Source organism: Trachemys scripta, chromosome 2 (genome assembly GCF_013100865.1).
Source record: "Trachemys scripta elegans isolate TJP31775 chromosome 2, CAS_Tse_1.0, whole genome shotgun sequence".
NCBI classification, from domain to species: Eukaryota; Metazoa; Chordata; order Testudines; family Emydidae; genus Trachemys; species Trachemys scripta.
This window is the reverse complement of record NC_048299.1, coordinates 280,049,520-280,071,364: the sequence shown is the minus strand read 5'-3', so window position 1 is coordinate 280,071,364 and position 21,845 is coordinate 280,049,520. Positions and strand designations below refer to the sequence as shown.

Here is a 21,845-nt window from a genome sequence, read left to right as displayed (position 1 = left end):
CTAATTCAGACGCGTAGTTCTGAACTGTCAAGGCATTGATTCCCAGAGTAATTTCAGACATTTTTCTTCTGTTAAGCATCAAAATACAGTGCACTGTATTTTGGAGCACTGACAGTCTTTGGGTAGAGAAGTCTTGTCTCCTGTATTGAGATCAGTTAGGTGGTCATCAAAACATGCATTCACTATAATGCTATATATGGGTCATCCAGTCTTTATCCGATGCCTTTTTTGGAGGGCTGGGAGTGGGGAGCAGAAATCTTCTCCACACCTTAATGCCCCGGGGAATATGGAGGACATGTAATATACTTGCTTTGGGATGTTCATATTTAAAGGATGATCCTGCTTTCAACCCTGGAGGCAAACTGCTGTGAAGATCCCAGGGTAAGGGATCTGTGGACCTTAGCACAAGGAAGGATAGGACAATTCATCTGTACTGACCTGAAAACTTCCTTTCTGTGAGTAATAAGGTCCACAGATCAGGCCCACCCTGGGACAAATGGATCAACCAAAGTAGAGAGAGAAACCGACAAACAAAGATCCAGGTTTGTCTCATAGGGGGAATTCTCCATTCTCTGCAATAAGAGAAATCGTGCTTTTTCCTGAAGGTCTGTTTAACACCGTCTGTGGTTCAGGACAGTCGAATTGAATTCTCCTGGCTTTGGAAGCTCTCTCAACTGGAGGGAATGTCAGAGGGCAGGGCATTGCCCTGCTTGCCAGTGACTGACAGGGCTGGTTCTGCTCCACGCTGTATGCGGGCTGAAGTACCTATTGTAACCACTCCTAGGAGCAGGTAGGCCCAATGGTTTGAATAAAGACCTTGGATCCAAATGGCTCCTTGGTTCTTTGGTAATTCTGGCCGAGCCATTGACTCAGCGTGTGACCTTGATAATCCACTTGATCTTGTGCCTTTTTTAACCCAGCTGGAAAATTTGGTGAAGGAACCTCCCTAATAAAACCAGTAGTTGCTTTTGAGCCGTTTGTTTCCCAGGGAAAGAAATCACATGATACAATAACTTTTATTTTGGATGGCATCAGTGCATGGTCTCCACACCCTCTGCAGAGTTGAGTGGCAGAGAGAGATGAAGAGATCTGGGCAAGGGAGAAAAAGAGATGTTTTTTTATTGTATTCCTTAGCTTTGCTTAAAGCACCTCTGGAAATGTCTAGATATTTGCATATTTGTATAAAAATAGTTTGACCTTTTAAGGAATTGGACAGATGATGAGGCAGAGAGTTCCAGGCACTAGGAGCTGCAGTGGAAAAGGCTCTTGTCTGATTAGAGGCGTATCATGTGACAGGGCAGAGATGATACATGAATGAGGAGAGGAGAACAAAGAATGAGGCAGGATGCAGGATGTGCTGGGGGAAGGCCACCAAGAGCTTGAAAACAAGCAGAACTCTATTCTGTTTAGGGGCTTTATCTGGCCCCCGACACCCTAGTGTCCGAGTGCCTCCTGATCACTAATGGATTTGATCTTCACAGCCCCTCTGGGAGGCCAGGGACTGCTATCCCTGTTTTGAGGACAGGAAGCTGAGGCACAGGGTGGCATAAGGGACTTGCTTAATGTCACTCAGGAAGTCTGTGGCTGAACTGGGAATTGAACCCAGGTCTTCCAGCGCCTGGACCTAGATCTGCTTTGCTTTTTAAATGAGATCTAAGCCCAGTGGCATTGCTTTGAGCCTGAGGGGCAGGAATCCCATTCCTTTGTGTCTCAGGAGGGTGGGCAGAAGCATCCTGGGAGATCTGAAGAGCTGGAGCTCGGGGAGGCTGAAGGCAGAGAAGAGGAGGACAGGGCTGGGGACTTCTTTCCAAATCATCATTCGTCTGACTCTTGAAGAAGAATGTAAAACAAAGGCCATGAAAACCTCCTATGCTGTGCTACTGCTAGCAGAGGGCACACCTAGCTGTGGACTCCTGGGAACAGATTGCTTGTGGGCAAGATAGAGAAGAACCTTGTCTGAACCCTTTGATACACATTGTTATTGGGTTCTCTTGGTCTTAGTCCAAGGATAGCATCTCCTGCTGGCTGTGGGGGGAGAAGCAGCCTGCACAGATGCAGACTTCCTCTTGGGCACTGACCAGTTGAACCTGTTCTTTCACACTCTCCAGGAACTAGTGGTGTTTCCAAAATAAGCAATGCAAAGAAATTCCGTCTGGAGTCCGTCATTCTCTAGTTTGCTGAGGCAGCTCTCAAGTGGAGGGGCTCTGATAAGGTGAGAGGATTACCTGCTTCACAGTCCTTGACCAAGGCTCATCTCCATGCCACCCACGGTGGATTCTGTCACATGAGCAAAAGCGGATGTATTCCTAATGCGGGGCAGTCAGTGAGAGATCTCAGAGCCCTCTCAGTTAATCTGGCTTTCGCTTAACTATGACCACAGCCTTATAATCTCCTTGGGTTTGTTTTACCGCTTTACCTGAGGATTTAGAATGATAAACATTAAGAGATGGGAAAAGATTTTTGGATCATCTGATCCTTGCTGCAGGGACCAGTGCAAGACTCTTCCTTACTCTGATGACATCTAGTGTTTTGTCCAGGCTAGTGTGAAATGCTTCCAAAGGTGAACTGCAGAGCAACAGACGTGCTGATTTCCTTCTCTGCTGGGGGGGCTGGAGCCTAATCAGTTAAGTAAGGCTAACTTGGGCTCTTTGACACACTGTATTTTCCTTTTTTGCCCACTCTGGGTCTGAGATTGGTGGTAATTCAGTCTCCTTGGGAAATAGATCTTGTCTTTAACTGTTGGTTTTACCTTCCTCTGCCCATCACTGACCTTTACTTTTAAAACCTGACCTCACCCTATCTCCACCCCACTCAGTTTGGTGACTAAGGCATAGTCTATCTTAAAACCATAACCAGGGCAGGGGGTCTACTTACAACATGGCTGTCCCCTGACTCAGCTAAAAATGGTCAAAAACTGTACTGTAGATTGGCGCTTACCTGTGTCCCTGTAACTGGTGAAAGCCTTGGGCAGTCCAGCATCTTAACTCAATTACAGGCACACAGCCGAGGTCCTGCCCGTACTGTAGCTTTAACCATTTACTATCAGCTCCTGTGACTCCGTTATTAGTTGTAGCACAGATTGTATCTCCCAGTGCTCCAACATTCCTGGCTAGACAACAGAGGCAGCAGTAGAGGGTCTAGCACGATCTGTGCAAAGAAAACCTGCCATGTCCTTAACGCCCCAGTGATGAGAGAGACAAGGGAGAGGACGGGTGATATGTTTTATTGGACCAACTTCGCTTGGTGAGAGAGACAACCTCACCCATTGTTTCTCTAATCTCCTGGGGCCAAGACAACAGCAACACCTTGTAGTACTCCAGGGATCGACATTTTAGATCTCCAACTCCTGGTCCTATAAAAGGCTGTCGAACAAGGCTTATGGAAATACTCCCATATCTGCTGCCCTGGGTCTTCTGCACAGTGATGTGGCTTGTGAGTGTGCGGGTCCCAGCATACGAAGCTTCCCCTTAAATCACCCTTCACTCGAGAAGGAGCAGATACAATCTACAGCCCATTTTAAAATCCAGCCACAGTACCTGGATCGAAGGGCCTGTGGCAGTGAATTCCACAGGTTAACATCACACTGCATAGGGCAGAGTTCCAGTCTTAATGTTGATAATTTTGACAGATCGTATTGATATTTACTTTTAAGCATTTTTCTATTTTTATCCATTTAAATTTTCACTGTTGCACAAAATGATGGGTTTTAAGCATTTTTTATTTGTATTGATTTAAATTTGTGGGCCGTTTATGGAGAGCTCAGACAATTATTTCATGATAACAGAGATTGAGATTCAAAAAGTTAAAGCTTTCTAACTGTTCAAACTCAAATTGTCCAACATCACATGTCAAAATATACAAATTAAATAGCCTTCCACCAAACCCCAGCAGGTTCTCAAGTAGTGTTTTTCTTAATTTGCCTCTCTGTAAATTTCAGTTATTATTGTTGGAAATATTTGATGGCTTGTGTGTGTTCAGTGAAATCAACATTTACTGATAAAAATGGAAGCCTTTCCATTTCCTTTCATTCCTTTTGTTTCCTTTTCAACGTCCTGTCCTTCAATATTAAGGTGTCTCTGTTCTCTTGCTAGTAGACGGCAGTGAGAAGGAAGAGGGACTGGCCAATTTGATGATGTCCTTGCAAAAGCTGAATACCTCAATCAAGCCCCCCTCTTTCCTTTCTTCTTTCTAACCCAAGTAACACTCCTCTTTGCATTCTCTCATTACATTTAAATCCCTCCCCGTGACCCCTAATCACCCTCGATTTCTTTCTGTGCAGCTCTTCAGTCTCTGCTCTCTCTTTCTTGAGGTCAGGCCATCAGAACTCAATTCTCTTTCAGTCTAGGGCACCTGCTGGCATGCAGGGGACCACCCAGTCTTTTAGGGGTGAGTTCTGTTTCTAGGTTGCCCTGAAGCAGACATAAGAGCTGTGTGTGCAGTGCAAGACACGTTTCAATTACAAGGGGGAGGTTCTTGCCCCTGTGCTCTTCAGGACTGAGGGGGGATTTTCAAATGCACATGGCAGCTAGGCACATAACTCCCACTGAAAGTCAAGGAGAGCTAGGCACCCGACTTCCATTTGTGCCTCTGAAAATGTTTGGCTGTATCCTCTCTCTGCCTTGATTACACCTACCAGCAATCCCTCTGCATCCCCCTGCCCCAGTGACCCTTGTAGCTTCAGGCGAGTGTGTGGAGACCCCTATCTAAAAGCTCTTTGTTTTTACAGTTCGCCAGTTCCTTCAGCGTGGCATCAGCCCCAATTTGTACAATGAAGATGGCCTCACTGCATTGCACCAGGTAAGCAGCCTTCCCAGTTCCCCGTCGGCAAGAGCCCTTTTCAGCTACCGAGCCTTCCCCGCAGTCTGTTCTTCTGCCACGCTCACTTTTCAGTGTCCAATCCCCGCACTTCTCCTGTTCAGTACTCGTCTTGCATCCCCCAGGTACTCTCCGGGCTCCTAACTTACCTTCACTTCCTCCAGCCGCATTGGGTTGGGAGGCTGTGACATGACCAAGGCAGTGCCTAGCCAGTCCTGTGCTAGTAACTGAGGCAGAAATCTGTCCTGACCCCCCTTCTTCCTCTGTCTCCACCTTCTAGCTAAATGTGTCCCTCCTCACCTGAGTCCGGGACACTGCTCCCCAATCCCTTACTGTGTGGAGTAGCTGCACCAACTATCAGACACCAGCTTTGCAGGAGGGAAGGGCCGAGAAACAGGGTCAGTATTTTTCTTGGTCAGGACGGCTTTAAACTGAGTTGAAGCTGCAGGTTCTAGTCGTGACTCTGGAGGCACCACCTGGTGGTTCCAGAGGGATCATTCCTATTTTCTTATCCCCCAAAGCCCCAACCCCTTGGATCCTTGAAATAAGAGATGCTGGTGCCACAGGCGACGACATCGCTCACTGCAGCTATAACTGCTTCTGATGGCCTAGATCTGGGCTCTCGAGACTTGGAAGAAAAGGCAGACGGTGGGCCAGAGTTTTCTCACGTCTTGGGCTGGAAACACTAGTGAGAGAGGGACCGAGTGTCAACTGGAAGCCAGAAGGTGGTGCTTTAGCAACCACAGACATGAGAGCAGCTTGAAAAGAAGGTAGATTTTTCTTTCCCAACGAACATATCGTAGAAATTAGGGCCTGAGTTTATCACTCACAATGGTTCCTGCACTTCAGAGCATTTACAGTCTCTCTCAGTGATGATGATAAAATGTCTGGCTCTTCTCCAGCACCATCCAGGGCTTCTCAAAGTGATTTCTCTCTCTCTCTCTCTCTCTCTCTCTCTCTCTCTCTCTCATATCTTCATGACCCCGCTGTGATCCAGGGAAGTTCTACTGTTCGGAGCCAGGAATTCCTTTACAGCCCCAAGCCCACAATCGGTGCTTTTATCTATACCTGCCTGCCAAAACAAATGCATTTTACAACTTTGACACTGAGGTGAAGTGACTTTATTCACTGCATATTAGTGATAGAGTTGGGAATAGAACCTAGGAGTCTGTGACTCCTAGTTCTGTGCTTTAGCCACAAGCTGGTCCTTCCCCAGCAAACTTTGGTCTAAAGGTTACAGATGATCTGGTGAATAGCTGGTTTGGATCCATTACGAATTAACATGGAATGAACCAAAGCAACTGAAACTCATAATTGCTAATCATGTATATGGTATATCTGCCACAAACCGTAATCATTGGTACCTCCTATAGCCACAAAAATCGTCACCGTTCCAGTCCAGTCACTGAGGGCTCACCTAGCAGCCTTGACTCACCCCCCCCCCCCATAGTATCATGCTTGTAACTATAGAGCTAAGTACATAACCAAGCAGTAAAATGCAAGGGGGCATTCACACCTAGAGTGTCCTTGGGGCAACAAAGAGTGAGCTAATGAGCAATAGCTGTGACCACAGCAGGCACTTCCGAGGGGCTGATGGCTGGCTCAGAGCAGTTAATGGGCTGAGACACAGCGGAGTCTCCTTGCTTCTCTTCTGGGAATTCTCTCCATTCCTTCTCTATTCAGACCTCTGCTCTGAGGAAACAGACTCCGGCCCCCTCTCATCATCTGACTTCTCGCCTTTCCCCGTCCTTGCCCGTGGCTGGCTTGTGCACTTTTTCGTTACGCTCAGGTTTAGTGAAACTCTTCCACAGACTCGCCTGGTCGAGGCTTCCACTGGCAACTGAACTCGGAGTCCAGTGGCAGCATTTCAGTGAGCCGGAGCTAGCCGCAGCCACCCTCACTTGTAATAAGTAGAAGGAGCTGGTGGAGGCTCTGCTTTGAAATGCTCCAGCTTGAGCCGAGGATCTGTAACTACGCTGGGAAAAGAGCCAGGCACCACTGTGGAGGGGCCAATAAAAACCGTTCCTCAGTGTGCAACAGTCAAAAAAGCAAACAAGCCGTTAGGATGTGTAAGGAAAGGGATGGAGAACAATGCTGAGAATACGCTGGTGCTGTTCTATAAATCACGGGTAGGACACGCTCACTGGCCCTCCCTACGGTCAGTGCAGGTCTCTATCCCAAGAAGGTCTCTATCCCGAGAAATAGAGAGGAGGTTCAGATACAGATGACAGAAATAGAGACCTGGAAAGAGTTCTGTAGGAAGGGGTGAATAAGAGAGGGTAAAACAGGTATACAAAATACCACATGCTGTCGAGAAAGGCAGCAGGAAAACAGGAAGTGCTGCTTCTCATAATACAAGAACAAGGGACAGGTAATCAAAATGTAAAGTGACACATTTAAAACAGGTGCTGTTTTTACTCGGTATGTACTACCACTAGCTAGCATTAAGGCAAAGGGTTTGCATTAGGGTCGGACAGTTAAATGAGCAGTGAGAACATCCACAATTAGATTAGATAGGATGAAAACCATTGCAGGGCTATAAACTCCCCTTCCTCAGGGCAAGAGCCAGCCACTGGGGTAAGGAAGAAACTTCCATGATGGGCAGGTTATTGTGTAATTGTCCACTGCAAATTTTCATCTTCCTCTGCAGCAGCTGGTGTTGGCCACTGTCCCAGACTCAGTGATTCGCTTGTCTCATTTGGCATGGCAGTTCCTAGGTAGTCTGATGTGGCCTGAGTGTGTTTGTTTTGATTAGCTGCTAAAATCCTTGTGAGCGCTGCATGATGCTCCTGGCAGCAGAGAGAGGCTGAGTGACCAGTGTTTACAAACCCGGAGCCAGCAATCTCTGTGCTGAGACAAGCATGGGTATTGACGTACCCAAATGAAAACAGCAGACACCTGGATTAGGGAAAGCACCCCCCCCCAAAGGAATTAGAGGATTGTAAATGGCCCAGCAATCTAGTAGCAATGTAATTAAATACCCCCAGCAACCATCTCTTGGCAGGGTTGCCACTTTTTAAAATGCGTTTAGACAGGCTTGTGTATCATGATGTTCTGACATCCTCCAGCCAGTGTTGTTGCATCATGACTCTTGATAGACTGACATCAGGACCTGTTAATGGCTCTGCAAGCAAGATACAAGATCATCCAATCCACCTTGGTGACTCCAGGCCAGGGGCAACCTGATGAGGGCTGAGTGAAGCAGTGTTCTCTCCTCCCAGTCCCAGCCCCGAAGGGTGGTGATGGGTTGGAGGGGGCTCAGAGAAGAGCCATGCGAATGATTCAAGGATTTCAAGACCTGCTTTCTGGCAATGGAATGAAAGAGCTTGGTCTATTGATCTTAACAGCGAGAAGGTGAAGGGGTGACTTGATCAGTCTATAAGTACCTACGTGGGGAACAAGTATTTTATAATGAGCTCTTCAGTCTAGCAGAGGAAGGTCTAACACGATCCAGTGGCTGGAAGTTGAAGCGAGATAAATTCAGATGGGAAATAAGGTGTCGATTTTTAACAGCGAGAGTAATTCACTATTGGAAGAGGTTACCGAGGGGCATGGTGGATTCTCCATCACTGAGCATTTTAAAATCCAGACGGGCTGTTTTCCTAACAGCTCTGCTCTAGGAATGACTTGGGGGCAGGTCTCCGGCCTGTGTTACACAGGAGATCAGACAGGATGGTCCCTTCTGGCCTTGGAATCGCTGAGTGAATGTCATAGAGTCAAACACCCACATTACACTGCTAATCCCCATGCAATGTCTGCTGCCTCAGCTGTGCATGATAATAGCAAATGAGTATATTTCACACTAGCTCTTTCTCCCCTGGGCTTTTCCTTTGCTTTCCCCCTCATGTGCGGGATACAAGGCGACAGGGGCTTTGCAGTGTAAACACCTGGTGAATAATAGCCAGTCGCAGTGGTTGTCTACACTACCACTTTTGTCGGTATCACTTGTGTCGCTCAGTGGTGTAAAAAAAATCCTCCTGAGCGACACGTTACACCAACAGACACGCCGGTGTGGACCGCGCTGTCAGCGGGAGAGCTTCTCCCCATCATAGCTACAGCCGCTTGTGGCGGTGGTCTTATTGTGTCGCCCCATCGCACAGAGCGGCTACGTGAGCACTCCTACAGCTGTGCCGCTGTGAGCTCGCTAGTGTAGACATGCCCCTAGGTCTGACTGGGGTCTCATTTCTTTCTGTCTCAAACTTTGGTGTCTGACTGGGGCGTTAATATTAACGCCCATGTGACTAGTTCAGCAGTAAAGCCTGCCCGTTCCGTGTGGTGAGTCGCGTTGTGCCGGTCAGTGCCTGGGTGTCTCGCCTGGTGTGGAGCACTATGCTGTGTGCAGAGACTGCAGTTAATGCCACACGTGCACAGCAACGGAGCCCCATCCCCTTTATCTGTGCAGTGGATTTGGGCTCCTGCAAATTCCACTCAAGAGATTCTGCGGTGGCTGGTGCTTTGGTTTTCAGATCACTCCCTGCTCATCTGCTTGATGGGCTTCAGCACCAAGGTTCTTAAGCCCTTGGAATTTGGCCTCCTAGGGTCCAAAAAGACCAAACCTCCCATTTCAAGTGGCTCCAACCCCCTGACTTGGCGCAAAGGAGCTTTTGCCACTGACTTCAGTGGGAAGAGGATCAGGCCCACAGTGATCCCAGCTCTTCCAGGTTTCCTCCAGGGCCTGCTCTTCCGCTCTGCTCCCTATCCCCCGCTTCTTTCCTTTCTCTGACACCACTCCCTCACCCTCTGTGATCTGGAGAATGTCCTGATGCCAAGCCACCAATCCCCAGCATGCACTGAACTCTTGGGAGAACATAATGCCTTCTCCCTCTCTCCACCCTCCTGCAGGCCAGGACTTTGTCTGCCGATGCTAGGAACTCCAAGCGGTGACATGGGCTGCAGATGGTCCTGAAGAAGGGTTAGGTGTATTGTTGGCCTCAGCTCCCTTAGGAGCCTGTCAGTCCATCATCAGGCAGGAATTCGCAGTATGAATCCACCCATCTGCTCTAAGAACCTCTCAGAGCAGTGTCCCCTTCACACCCATCTAACGGGTCTGGCTTGCTTCCACCTCCTTTCCCAAGACCCCTTTTGGTGGGTGTTTGCAGTGACCAGGAGCCCCCCAGGGGCTGAGCTGTCAGTGGGGACAGAGAGTTGGTGGGTAGAAGTTCCCTGCCCCTACTCTGGACCAACATCTGGGACCAACACACCACAACAACACTGTGTACTGCCCCTTCCTGACATGCAGGTTCCCTCCCTTAGTAACGGGCGGGCCGGCATCCTCTCCTGGCGGTCAGCATAGGATGCTGTTGCCTTGCCTTGGTTTGCTGGCGGTAAGCAAGTCCCATCTTAAAGGGCTGCTTAGAAATCTGAACCAAGACCCCTTCAAAAGGAAACTGCGCTCTGCAGGTTGCTGGTTCATGGACATCAGAGACAGAGACCTATTGGGTCTCCACCTCCATCAGGCCCAGGGACAAACACAGATGGTTCCCTGTGGGGGGTTAAAAAATCAGGACCTTGGTAGTGGTCCAGAACCATTTCTACCTGTCTGCTCTCTAGTGCTCTGCAGGAAATGCTGTGGCCTTCACTCCAGAGATCTCAAAGCTCTTTACAGACATCAATGAATTTATCCTCACAAGTCCTTTGTGAGTCTGGTCACTAGAGTTAGCTCATTGCACAGAGGAGGAAGGGACTTGCCCATAGTTACCCAGCAAGTCCGTAGCCAGGCTGAGACTAGAAGCCAGGAGTCCTGGCTGTCTGTCCTGTGCTCTAGCCAAGTGAGTTGGGCTTTCAGTCCTGGTCCTAGTGGCTGAGATCCACCTCACAAAAGCCATTCTCACGAAGTAGCCAAGGACTGGCTGAGCCATGGAGCCCGAACTCCCACCCCCTCCAGAGGGGCTCCCTCTGGGGCAGGTTTAAGGGTAATTGATGGAGGTCTGCAGTGCGGGGGCAGCAGCTTGCTCTGTCTTGGCTGGACCGTTCCTGCAACAACAGGGCCTGTTCCTCTAGGCCTGTCAGTGGTGTGAACTCCCGGGCCCCAGCCGCAGTAACCGCCTGTGTTCTGCTTCCTCTCGTGTTAGTGCTGCATTGACGACTTCGGGGACGTGGTCGCGCTGCTGCTGGAGGCCGGCGCGGATGTCAATGCCTGCGACAGTGAGCTCTGGACGCCGCTGCACGCCGCTGCCACCTGCGGGCACCTGCACCTGGTGGAGCTGCTGATTAAACAGTACGTGGGTTCCTGTACATGCCATGCAGGGGGGTGTGATCGGGGGTGTGGCCTTCTCCCCCTAGGGGAAAGGGTCTGCAAACAGACCAGCCTGAGGTGGGGAAGGAGCGGGAGAGTTAGGACTCCTGAAGCCACCTACCAGGTGCCCCATAACAGAGTGATGGACTCCCAGAAGGAGACTGTTCTGGCGTTCAGAGGGTCCTGGGACTTGATTGGGGCAGTAACCCTGCAGCCTTGGGCAGGAAAGGTGCCTTGGCGTGAGGGCACCCAGAACTGCTTAGATCCTCCTTGGCACTGGGATTGTGCCCCCCGACCAAGCTTTGAGTCAAGGGAAGTGAACCTGGCACAGGGGAGTCTGACAAAATGAGCCCAGCCTGGCATGATTCCTGCACCCGGAGAGGCTCTGACTGCTTCTGGCCCAGTCTCTCCCCCTTGACCTGAAGGAGAGCTCTGGGCAGCTTGAAAGCATCTCTCTCCCCAGGAGAAGTTGGTCCAATCAAAGATATTACCTCCCCCACCTCGACCAACACAGCTACAACACGACTGCATACCTGTCCACCCACCGCAGTTCTACTCGCCCCTCCCCCCCCACCCCGGTCCTGACTCTGGAGCACCCCCTGCTGTCCAGTCCTCATACTTCCTTATGCAGTCACTGAGCTCCACTGAATGCCCCCTAGAGGTCCTGTACCTAGCCCAGGCCTCTCCCTTTGCTGTGACCCCCCAGGTTCTCAGAGGTGGCAAGCCGGAGTATTAACCCTCGGGGGCTCGCCTCCCCTTTTTCAGCCTGCTTCTTTCCCCTCCCCTCAAATTGAAGTCACGTTGTCAGACTCCACTGTAGGTGTTTGGAACCCGGCTTGTCGGGCTGTAAATGTTTAATGGGGGTGTATCGTTGACCAAGTAACCCAATCTGCCTCCGTCTGCAGGAATCTCCTGTCAGCGAGGCCTTGGCCCGGCTGCGGCCGGACGAGGCAGTTTGCATCAGTAAATGCTCTGCTGCTCCTCTTGCTGCACAGCATGACCCAGTTATGAAAGGCCTTCCCGCATCTCTCCCTGCCCAGGAGGGGCTGGGATTCGAATGCCAACTGCGGACGAGCATGGACCTGCCTGCTGATCCCCCAGCACCTCGAGGCTGCCTGCCCTGGCCTGCAGTCCTCATGGCGTCCTGGTCGCTAGGCAGCACCTCAGCCGAGTCTGTGTTTTAAAGCTGGAAGTAGGGTTAGGAGAACAGTGGGTGCATAAATCTGGGGCTGCCTGGGGAGCACAAAGCGTAGCCAGGAGGAGTTAGCCTGGGTGGGAAAAATGGGGGGAGGTAAATGGGGACGGGCAGGCTCCTGAAAGAACAGGGGTAACATGGGCTTCTTTAGCATCTCATCAGACACCAGACCTGCACCTCCCACTGGCTGGATTTCTGTGACCCCCCCCCCCCCCCCCCCCCCCCAAGCCCCTTTGAAAACCTTCTCGGGAGCAGACTCATTTCCACAGCCCCCTCCTCATCCTTCTCCCAGGGACATCAGTGTTAGGGTGACCAGATGCCCCGATTTTATAGGGACAGTCCCGATTTTTGGGTCTTTTTCTTATATAGGCTCCTATTACCCCCACCCCCTGTCCCGATTTTTCACATTTGCTGTCTGGTCACCCTAATCAGTGTGGAAATGGGAATAGAGCTGCTCCTTCCCCAGGAGAGTCCAGCAGTCCCATCACATGGGGTGGTGCCGGAGAGGAGGGCAGGGCCCTGAAGAAGCAGCAGCCAGGCCCTTGAGGAGCGGGGATCCTGTTTCATGTAGCCGTCCCTTGCTGATAGAGGAGGCGGGACAAGAAACCCAATCTACAAGACAGGCAGAATCGTGCCCATGGAGAATGTTTTCCAGAAGCCGTTGGTGGCTCTTTAATGAAAATAGCTCATTGTATCTGTTACACTAGCTGCCCAGCGGCACACGGGTGCTGTGCGTGGCATTACTGTGGGCACAGCAGAGAGGTAGCCACCTGCCTTGTTTCCTCACTGTTCATTTCTTCTCCTTCCCCTGCCCAGTGGTGCCAATCTCCTGGCAGTTAACACAGACGGGAACATGCCGTATGACCTCTGCGAGGACGATGTGACATTGGACTACATTGAGACGGCCATGGCAGATCAGGGTGAGTCTCCCCAGTCCCAGGCTGGTGTCTCCTCCCCTTTCCCTGTTGTCGCTGTGGATGTTTCATGGTTATTCACTCACCGCTGGGTGCGTACCCCTCTCGGCTCTCCTATTCTGCTCAGGCATTGCAAGCCCCCTCCATGGTGCAGCAAGCACCTTGGCAACAGTGTCCAACCCAGAATGCCCCATTTACCTTCCAGTGAGATCTGCGTTGGGTTCTCTCCTTGTGCAGCTTCTGTTTCTAGCGCTCTCCCGACAGAGACACATCCTAGAATGAAGGAGCATCACTTCTTAAGATCCAGATTTTGACTCCTCCCCTGTTTGATGGCTCCAGGCTGCGCTGGGAAAGGGCTGTAGGGAACCCTCTTAGCAGCCTCCTTCCTCCTAACCACTGAGATTTGCTGGTGGGCGATGAGCCTCTTGCAGAGAGACCATTGAGTTCTTGCTCCTGTTGTTATTTATGCAGCACCATGGGTGCGCATGGCACTCAACAGACAGACAGACAGACGTGATCTTCCCTATGAAGAGGTCTAGGTTCAATAAACCCCGCGAAGACGCAGGGAGAAATGCTAGCTGGCAAGGGAGTGGGCGTGAGGGGAAGCTCGCATACTTTGAGGCGAGGAGAGTTATCTGCACCAAACACATCCATTTGTTTATATACAAAATCCATCAAGCTGATTCAGGAGTGAGGGGCAAGGGCGGAGCTGGTGGAAGAAATGGATTTGGAGGAGGGGTTTGAAGGAGCAGAGGTCAGGTTGTCTGGCATACAGGGTCAGGAAGGACGTCCCACAGAGCAAGGGCAGCATAGGCAATGGCTAAGGGTGAAAGAAAGTCAAACTGGGCAAGCAGGCTAGTGGAGGGAGATGAGAGAGCAGGGGAATGTTGGCCCGAGCCCTGAAGGGAGGAGGGAGGAGCTGGCCCTGATGTGGAAGGTGGATGTTGAAGGGCCTGGGGGAGATTGATGGTGGGAGGTCCAGGAACAGTTGTCGCAGAGACAGGTACAGCTGGGAGACTCAGCAGAGGGGAGAGACTCGGGGGAAAGGGTGGATTTTGTCAGCAGCGAGATGGAAGCAAAGCCCTGGAAGTGGAGTAGGTCATTCGGGTAAGGTGCAGAGGAGAAGAGGGCGCCAAGGACAGATGGCTGCTCCTGGGCAAGGGATGTGTGTGCATCTTCCTGCCTAGACTAGTGCCAATTGTAAGAAACTGACATGGTCCTTGGGATGGAGTCCAATAAGCAAACACCTTCCAGCCTTGCTGCTGGGGTACAGGCCAGCCCCCAGTCACCATCTGCCATGGCTGCCCTCATGGCACTTACTCTCTGGGTAGGAATAACTCAGGAGAAGATTGAGGAGGCCCGAGCCGCCACGGAGCACAGCATGGTGGAAGATATCCGAAAGCTGCTTCAGGCAGGTGCCGATCTGAACACTCCACTTGACCATAGTGCCACTCTGGTAAGTTCCCAGTTAATAATGCCGACAGCTAGGGAGAGCTCTGCCTGAGAAGTGAGGTGCAGGAGACCAGGGCGTCAGGGGAACTGGGGGCTGGTGGCGGGCTGGTCTTAGGGAGGCAGCACAAGCCCCATCTCTTGGGGGATGAAGCAGTGGTGAACATACTCAATCCGGCCATGGTTGGGGAGAGACGAGAACTGACCCATTGTTCTCGAGCTCCTCTGCATGTGGGATGCCGCGTAGGCCACCCAGAGCAGGGCCGGGACCACTAGCGTTTCCTTCCAAGGACTCTGCCTGTTCACACAAGTAGCCATGGAAGCACTGCCAGCGGTCAGGGCCATCACCTGTGCCGCTAAGCAAGCCAAACTGAAAGCTAGCAAGGCCCAATCTCCACATCCCCCAGCAGCTGCTGCTGTCCCAGGGCCTAGGACAGCAGACACAGACAGCGCTCGTGGCTCTGGTGGAGAACCATCTCCTGTCCGCAGACAATGCTGCGTTGCCATTGCTGAGCACTGGGTTCTCCCATCCCACCTAACGGCAGTGCAGTGAGCGAACATGCGCTGAAATTGCTTGGTCCGAGCCCACCGAGAGCCATCTGGGGCCACTACCTGCAGAGTCCCAGTCCATGTGCTCATATATCGGAGTGCTCAGACTCGGGCCTCGGCCGTGGGGTCCCTCGGGATCCCTCAGAGCTGTTGGAAGTCAAAATAGCCATGGCAGCAAGAACCTCCCACTTCCACCTGGGTCTGGCCAGAACATCTTCCCTTCTCCCGTCAGGCTCCGGCCTGGTCACAGTGATTCCCATGTCTGCGACCTCCCGGGCAGATCCGTGAAACCCTGCATTGCCAGAAGCAGCTGCCTGCCCCGAGAAAGCTCCAGCTAGTACAAAATGCAGCAGTCCCTCTCCTCAGCAGCACTGGGTGCTGTGACCCCATTCCCTGCGCTGGCTACGCAGTGAACGCGCAGTCCAGCTCTGTCTGCCCTGATACTCCACGCCCGGCATGGGCTGCCTCTGTAGGACCCAGTTCACAGCGGAACCCCCTCCTTGCACAGCCCCTTGGCTCCTGCTGCAGACCTGCTTGGGTGTGGCCTGGGAATAATGGCCAGCCGCTCGCTAGCTGTGTCTCCTCTACCTTGTCATTTGATGTCGCCATTCCTTGGCCTGGTGATCACAGCCGTACCCTTCTGGCTCTGGAGACCGCTGAGCAAATGGGACAGGCCCTAATGGAACTGACTGGTCTGCATCTGAGCCCAAGTTCACACTAGAAACTTTGAGAGTAGACTAACACCTGTGGGGGGGTGAGGGGGGTTACTTTACTTTTTGTAACACTTCTCTACTGCATACACCCTAGTGTCGCTCCAGCGATCCGGGCCAAGGCACTCGGATCGTTTATTTCACTCGGGATTGGTATGAGCTGTCCCAGCAAACGGCCTCTTTGCAGGTGTCCATGGCATCTGCTCTGAGCGGGTTTGCCGGTTTAGCCATCCCAGCCAAGCTTTGCGGGAGAGCGCAGCCCTGGCGTTAGGGCCCGGCCCAGGGTTCTAGCGCCAGCGACTTCTGCTTTGCAGCTCCACATTGCCTCAGCAAACGGCTACCTGGAAGCTGCCGAGCTGCTGCTGGAACACAAGGCCAGCATGAGCGCGAAGGACAACGATGGGTGGGAGCCTCTCCATGCCGCCGCCTGCTGGGGGCAGGTGAGTGCTTGTAGGCAGGTGAGAATGCACATCTAGCCACGGGCTGAGGGTGCTCCTATTGGGAATTTCCGGCCCTGGAACATCTTCCCAGTGGTGGAGTACATCGCCCCCTAGTGGCATGACACCCTCAGCACTTGTCATGGACTGCGTTCGCTTGCTGTCTGGCCTGCCAGAGTGCTTTCCGTAGTAATGTGGGGGGGCCAGGCACATGGAAGCGATGGCTACTGAGAGCGGGGTGCTGGACACAGGGCCACCCCAACTCCTCCCGAAGGGCCCTGGGGCCTCAGTGGGCTGGAGGGAGCTCAGGTGAAAGCCTGCTCTACAGTATGGGTGGCCGCCTCCAGCCGCAGCACTGCAGTGTCAGCAGTCAAGAATCGGAACGTGCTGTGGATGGGGGAGAGGGTGAGCGGGGGCTGCTAGGAATCTCCCTCCTGCCAGGCACAGGGCATGCGGGGACCACTTGTGAACTCCCCCCCAGGTCGTTATGGCAATGGAAGCCGACAGGCCCAGGACGCAGGAGGGTGCTAATCTGCAGAGGCTGCAGCACCTCCGCTTCTGGCATGCGCGGTTCCCAGCTGGGGGGCGATGGGGTCAGAGGGGCATTTTCCCCTCAGCTCGGGTGTGGAGCAGGTTTGTGCGTTAGATTCTTCCTGCTTCGCTAAAGGCAACTTCCCTTGTTGCCGTCAGATCCATCTGGTGGAGCTGCTGGTGGCCCATGGAGCTGATCTCAACGGGAAGTCTGTGCTGGACGAGACGCCCTTGGGTGAGTCAAGCCATTAGGAGAGCAGGGAATGGAGGAGGCTGGAAGGGGCCAAGATGAAAAGGGGTGCAAGGGAAGGGGGAGGCAGAGGCTGGTGGAGATGGATGGGGAGGGGAGGTGATGGGGGAAGTCCGGACTTTCAGTCTCTGCAAATCCTCCGAGGTGCCTTGTCGCGTGTGTCAGGCTCCTCCCCAACCCAGCAGTGCATTCCGAGGACCCTGCAGTCACCCCGACTGCCAGTCCCACCTCGTCCTTAAACCCCTCAAAGGCCCTAGTTCCCCTCCTCTCCCCACCTCGTATGATTTTTGACAGCAAAGCCGCGCTTTCCATTCGGGGATCAGCACAGGCCCTTCCCAGCCCCACCTCCTTTCTCTGCCTCCACGCCTGCTTCTCCAAACCCGCGGGGCAGAGTGAAAATGCCCATCTTTTCCCAGTCCTGCTGGGACCTCCATCCTCCGGGGACTCAGCAGCACAGAGCCCACCTGCCTCTCGCCTGACCTCCAGTGCCAGGGAGCCGGAGTCCCAAGCATGGGATTATGGTCCACAAACAATGCAAATGACCCGTTACGTGCAGCCAGCGTATGAGCGATCATCCGACACTTCCTAGCCTGGTAGCCTGAACAGGCGAATCCAAGCACAGGGTGTAGGAGGCAGGCGGTGGGGAAAGGGGGATACAACAGGGAGTTTGAGGCTGACTGGGCATGGGGGACGCTGGAAGGATGGGGCTTAGTTCTGATTTGGTTCCCTTTGTCGGCATGGTTATGCTCTTGGGCTGGGGAGAAGAGGTGGGGCGTGAAGAGGATTGGGGGCAGGTGAGAGACCAGACGAGGCTGGGGGGGGAGTGGAGGTAGCGGGGGAGCTGGAGAGGCGGGAATGCCTGAGAAGGGGGTGGCGCCAGAGGAGATCCCAGTGGGCAGGGAGTGGATGATCCTTGCTGTGGCGGGATTGCAGAGCTGGTGGGAAGGAGGGCCACAGAGTGCATGCCTGGGGCTGGCACTGCTCTGGAGCCAGGTGGCTGTTCACCCCCGTGTGTCCCTCGCAGACGTGTGTGGTGACGAGGAGGTCCGGGCCAAGCTGCTGGAGCTGAAGCACAAGCATGATGCCATCATGAAGTCTCATGACAAGCACAAGTCGCTGCTGCAGCGACGCACCTCCAGTGCTGGCAGCCGAGGGTAAGGCCGGGGGGGACCGCTACGGATAGCTGGCCTCCCTCCCAGGGGGCAGAGGCCACCCCAGAGCAGGACCCTCCTTCCCAGGGGCCAGGCAAATCTGGGGAACTCAGCTGAGGAGTCCCGTTGTCCGAGCTCCAGACTCTTCGCACCTTAGCCTCAGCTAGGCTCTGATGTCGCCCCCCCCCCCCCCCCGGCTTTGTGCCCAAACTGAACACAGGGTGGCGCTCTGCTGCCATTGGGGCTGCTGTTCATGGGTCACCTAGGCACCACCCTCCCCCGCCAGCTGAGGGGGCTCCAGCAAAACCACACCTTCTAAATCTGTGCCCATCACCTTCTCCGTAACCACGGAAAGAGACGTGATCAGGCCAGTGGCAGGACGTGTCTGGGCGCCGTCCGTCCTGCTTTTCAGCACCAGCTGGAAATGAATGTCCCGCAGGTGTTTGCCCCCAACCGAACAGCAGCTGTGGCGAGGTCAGTCCCTGGCGTTTACCTGCCCCGGCACTGGCTCGCTCATGGCGGGAAGCACTCCCGTTTCCCAGCCATGCTGATCCTGCTTTCCGCTGTCCCCAGGAAGGTGGTGCGGCGGGTCAGCGTGACGGAGCGCACCAACCTCTACCGCAAGGAGCACGAGAAAGAGGCCATCGTCTGGCAGCAGGTGGCGCACCGGGAGAACGAGGCCGAGCTTGAGGACGAGGACAAGCAAACGGACGCTGAGCTCCAGCAGCACCTCCCCGTGAGTAGGGGACAGCCGTGGCACCCCCACATTTCCTGCAGCCCCTCGGCACGCCGCGGTGCGAGGTCCCGCCTGGCGCTGAGCGTGTCTGTCTCCTGTCCCTCTTCTCAGCGCCAGGGAGAGGAGAGGTGGGTTCCCCCCTCGCTGCCACCCCCACCCCTGAATGGGACGCTCAGGGCTCCTGCCTCCACCTGGCAGCAGCCGGCTCCGAGAGCCCCGCACAAGGCTCTTGGGTGCCCCATGTGGTTGGAACCAAGTATTGCTGGCCTAAACCACCAGGGCACGTCCCCGGTCCTGCTCCCCTGGCAGCCATTAGCGCTTCCTTCTCAGCTCCCCGTGAGTCCCCAGCAGTGCCAATGTGCTAATGGGAACCCCCCCTGGATTCCTGCATGGCTCCAGGTGTCCAGCCCCAGGGCTGAGTACTGGGTACTGAGTACTGTTCCTCTCCCCAGCAGGGCGCTGAGGCAGAAGTGGCAGGTCCAGGGGCCTTGGTGGGAGACAAGCATCAGAATCCGGGGCTGACCCAGAGAAATGGAACTGCGGGCTCTTCTGCCGCCGGCCCCCCCAAACACCTCTACTCCAAGCGGCTGGACCGCAGCGTCTCCTACCAGCTGGCCACCCAAGAGGAGCTGTCGGCCGACCTGTGCAAGGAGAAGTCCCACCACACGCTAGCGGACCTCAAACGCCAGCGGGCAGCTGCCAAACTCCAGCGACACCACCCAGAGGACTACCCTCCTACCGAGGGCGAGGGCCCCCTCTCGCCTGGCCTCGCTGAGACCCTGCGCGGCAGCGGTCACCCCCGCTCGGACTCGGAGCAGAACTCCGTGTACTACACGGCAGCCAGTGGCGATCCGCCTCTTCTGAAGCTGACGGCCCCGGCCGAGGAGACCCCTGCTGAGAAGAAGCGATGCTGTAGGCTGATGTGAGGCGCTGGCAAGAGAAGATGTTTGTGGGGCACGTCCCCTCCCTGGCATTGATGGATGGCGCTAATGTCCCATGGGGCTGCCTCTGGAACGCTGCAGCAGGACGGGTTCTGGGAGCTGGTTTATCTTCCAGGGACGACTCCATGTTCCAGACCCAGACACCAGTCAAAGAGGCCGGGCTCCAAGTGCCCCATCGAGGGCTGCATGGGCAGCAGGCTGGGAGCCAGAGGGCTGCACAAATGGAAGCAGAATGCAATGACCTTCATTGTCAGTACAGAGATGTGTCCTGGAGCATCTACAGCTCCCAGCATGCAATTTGCCAGTCCCTGCTTGGGTCAACCCATAGAGCGTTGCATGCTGGGACGTGTAGTCGCAGAGGGCTGCATCTCCGTTGGACATGGTGGCGTTGAATGTTGCGCAAGACATGCTGGGCTGCGCTGGGTCAGCTGGAGGGTCCCTCCCAGGGCGGCTGTTTGTCTGGGGTCTGTGTGTGGTTTCTAGGAAGGAGTGAAAAGCCTATGGGAGGCCTCAGAGCGCGGCGTACCATGCATACAGCACTGGGGGGCAAGGGGACGTCCCCATGCTTGCCTGACACTAAGGCAAATGGCGGCAATGAGCTGAGAACGGTTCTCTTGACACAGAGTTGTAGCCCAGCAGTCCCCTCCTAGGCCTGGGCTGCACACAAGCTGTCCTGGTTTAACTAACGTGCGTTTCAAACACGATGGAAAGCCGTGTAGGTCCCCAGGCTCGCCCGTTCATGGTGGTTTACAACTGGCTTATATCCCACTCGCTGGCTTGGATTCACTAAAGGAAGCGCTGGACTGAGCCCGGCCGTGCGCTGGAGCAAGGCCATCGGCCGTCATTCCTATCTTTTCTTCCAGCAGGGTTAACCGAACCCTGAATTCAGTGCGGCCCCACACAACCTTGCACTGAACCAGCCAAAGGTGCTGACGGACGCTGAGTTCACCACTTCGGTGCCAGTCTGAGTGTGGGTCCGCCCCAAACCGCATGGATAGAAGCTCGTTGTAAACCAGGATGTGTCCACGTGGCACTGTGGGTTCAACTACATTAATCTGAACTCCTGTGCCCCATATGGTGCGCCACGCCATGGTGCCGTGTGCCCTCCCCCACCAGAGGGCACCACCCCATGGTACCGTGTGCCCTCCCCCACCAGAGGACACCACGCCATGATGCCGTGTGCGCCCCCAGAGGGCACCTGGTGTAGGCTGTGTGCCCAGCCCCTTGTGACCTCCTGCCCTCAGCAATAAAATCACTTCAGCAAAGCACCTTACCCCAGGACCCAGCACAGCCCATTGATGGGTCTATGCACCTGGTATGCTGACAGCTCTCCCCATGAAACAGCCTGCGAGCGGGATGGGGGAGCTGGTTTCTGGCCCCTCAGTCCATCGGCCGGGGGCAGCGGTGGGGGGCTGATTAATCTGTAATGGTCTCTAGCCGCCCCGTGCCTGGGCCCTGGACAGCATCCCGCTGCTCCCCATTGCTCATGCGGGGCTCAAACAGGGTGTGCTGATGGCACCCTTCTCATCTCCTGTTCTCTTCAGAGACGCCAGCCCCCCGCATGTCCCCTCCCTGCGCAGGTGAGACATGGGTTTTTTTTGTCCTGCTGCTGCATGAGGCTCCAAGGAGCCTTGTGTTGAGCCCTGCACCTCCACCCAAGGGCAGCATTGGCAGCTTCTCAGGCGGCTGAGGGCTACCCCAACTTCACGCCCATAGAGGGGTGCCCTCAGGGGCCCGGTCCCAGTGTGCCAACTCCCATGTGAGCTCAGCAAAAGCCCCTTTGGCCTACTGTGGAGGATGGCATGCTGGAACTTGGAGGCCTGTCCCTCTCCATTAATGACTGGGGGGGGCTGTGGCAGACTTCTGCTGCCCCTAGGGCCTCAGGCTCCATCCTCTCAGCCTGCCGTGGGGTTGCTGAGGCGCCGGGCTCTA

At 54.2% G+C, this 21,845-nt stretch overlaps 1 protein-coding gene across 3 annotated transcripts in view; it reads left to right on the top strand.

Moving 5' to 3' along the window:
* PPP1R16A (protein phosphatase 1 regulatory subunit 16A) overlaps positions 1 to 21,091 on the top strand; it is a 46,591-nt gene extending 25,500 nt beyond the window's left edge. The window contains exons 3-11 of one of the 3 annotated variants that reach the window (XM_034763756.1): positions 4,727 to 4,797; positions 10,887 to 11,032; positions 13,062 to 13,165; positions 14,491 to 14,615; positions 16,182 to 16,307; positions 16,995 to 17,070; positions 18,110 to 18,239; positions 18,810 to 18,972; positions 19,425 to 21,091. In XM_034763756.1, the coding sequence (XP_034619647.1) occupies positions 4,727 to 4,797; positions 10,887 to 11,032; positions 13,062 to 13,165; positions 14,491 to 14,615; positions 16,182 to 16,307; positions 16,995 to 17,070; positions 18,110 to 18,239; positions 18,810 to 18,972; positions 19,425 to 19,898 (1,415 nt within the window). In that variant the 3' untranslated portion in view covers positions 19,899 to 21,091. The remainder of the gene's footprint in view (positions 1 to 4,726; positions 4,798 to 10,886; positions 11,033 to 13,061; positions 13,166 to 14,490; positions 14,616 to 16,181; positions 16,308 to 16,994; positions 17,071 to 18,109; positions 18,240 to 18,809; positions 18,973 to 19,424) is intronic. The other 2 variants (XM_034763757.1, XM_034763758.1) reach the window with 2 other exon arrangements.
* The last annotated feature ends 754 nt before the right edge of the window (positions 21,092 to 21,845 follow it).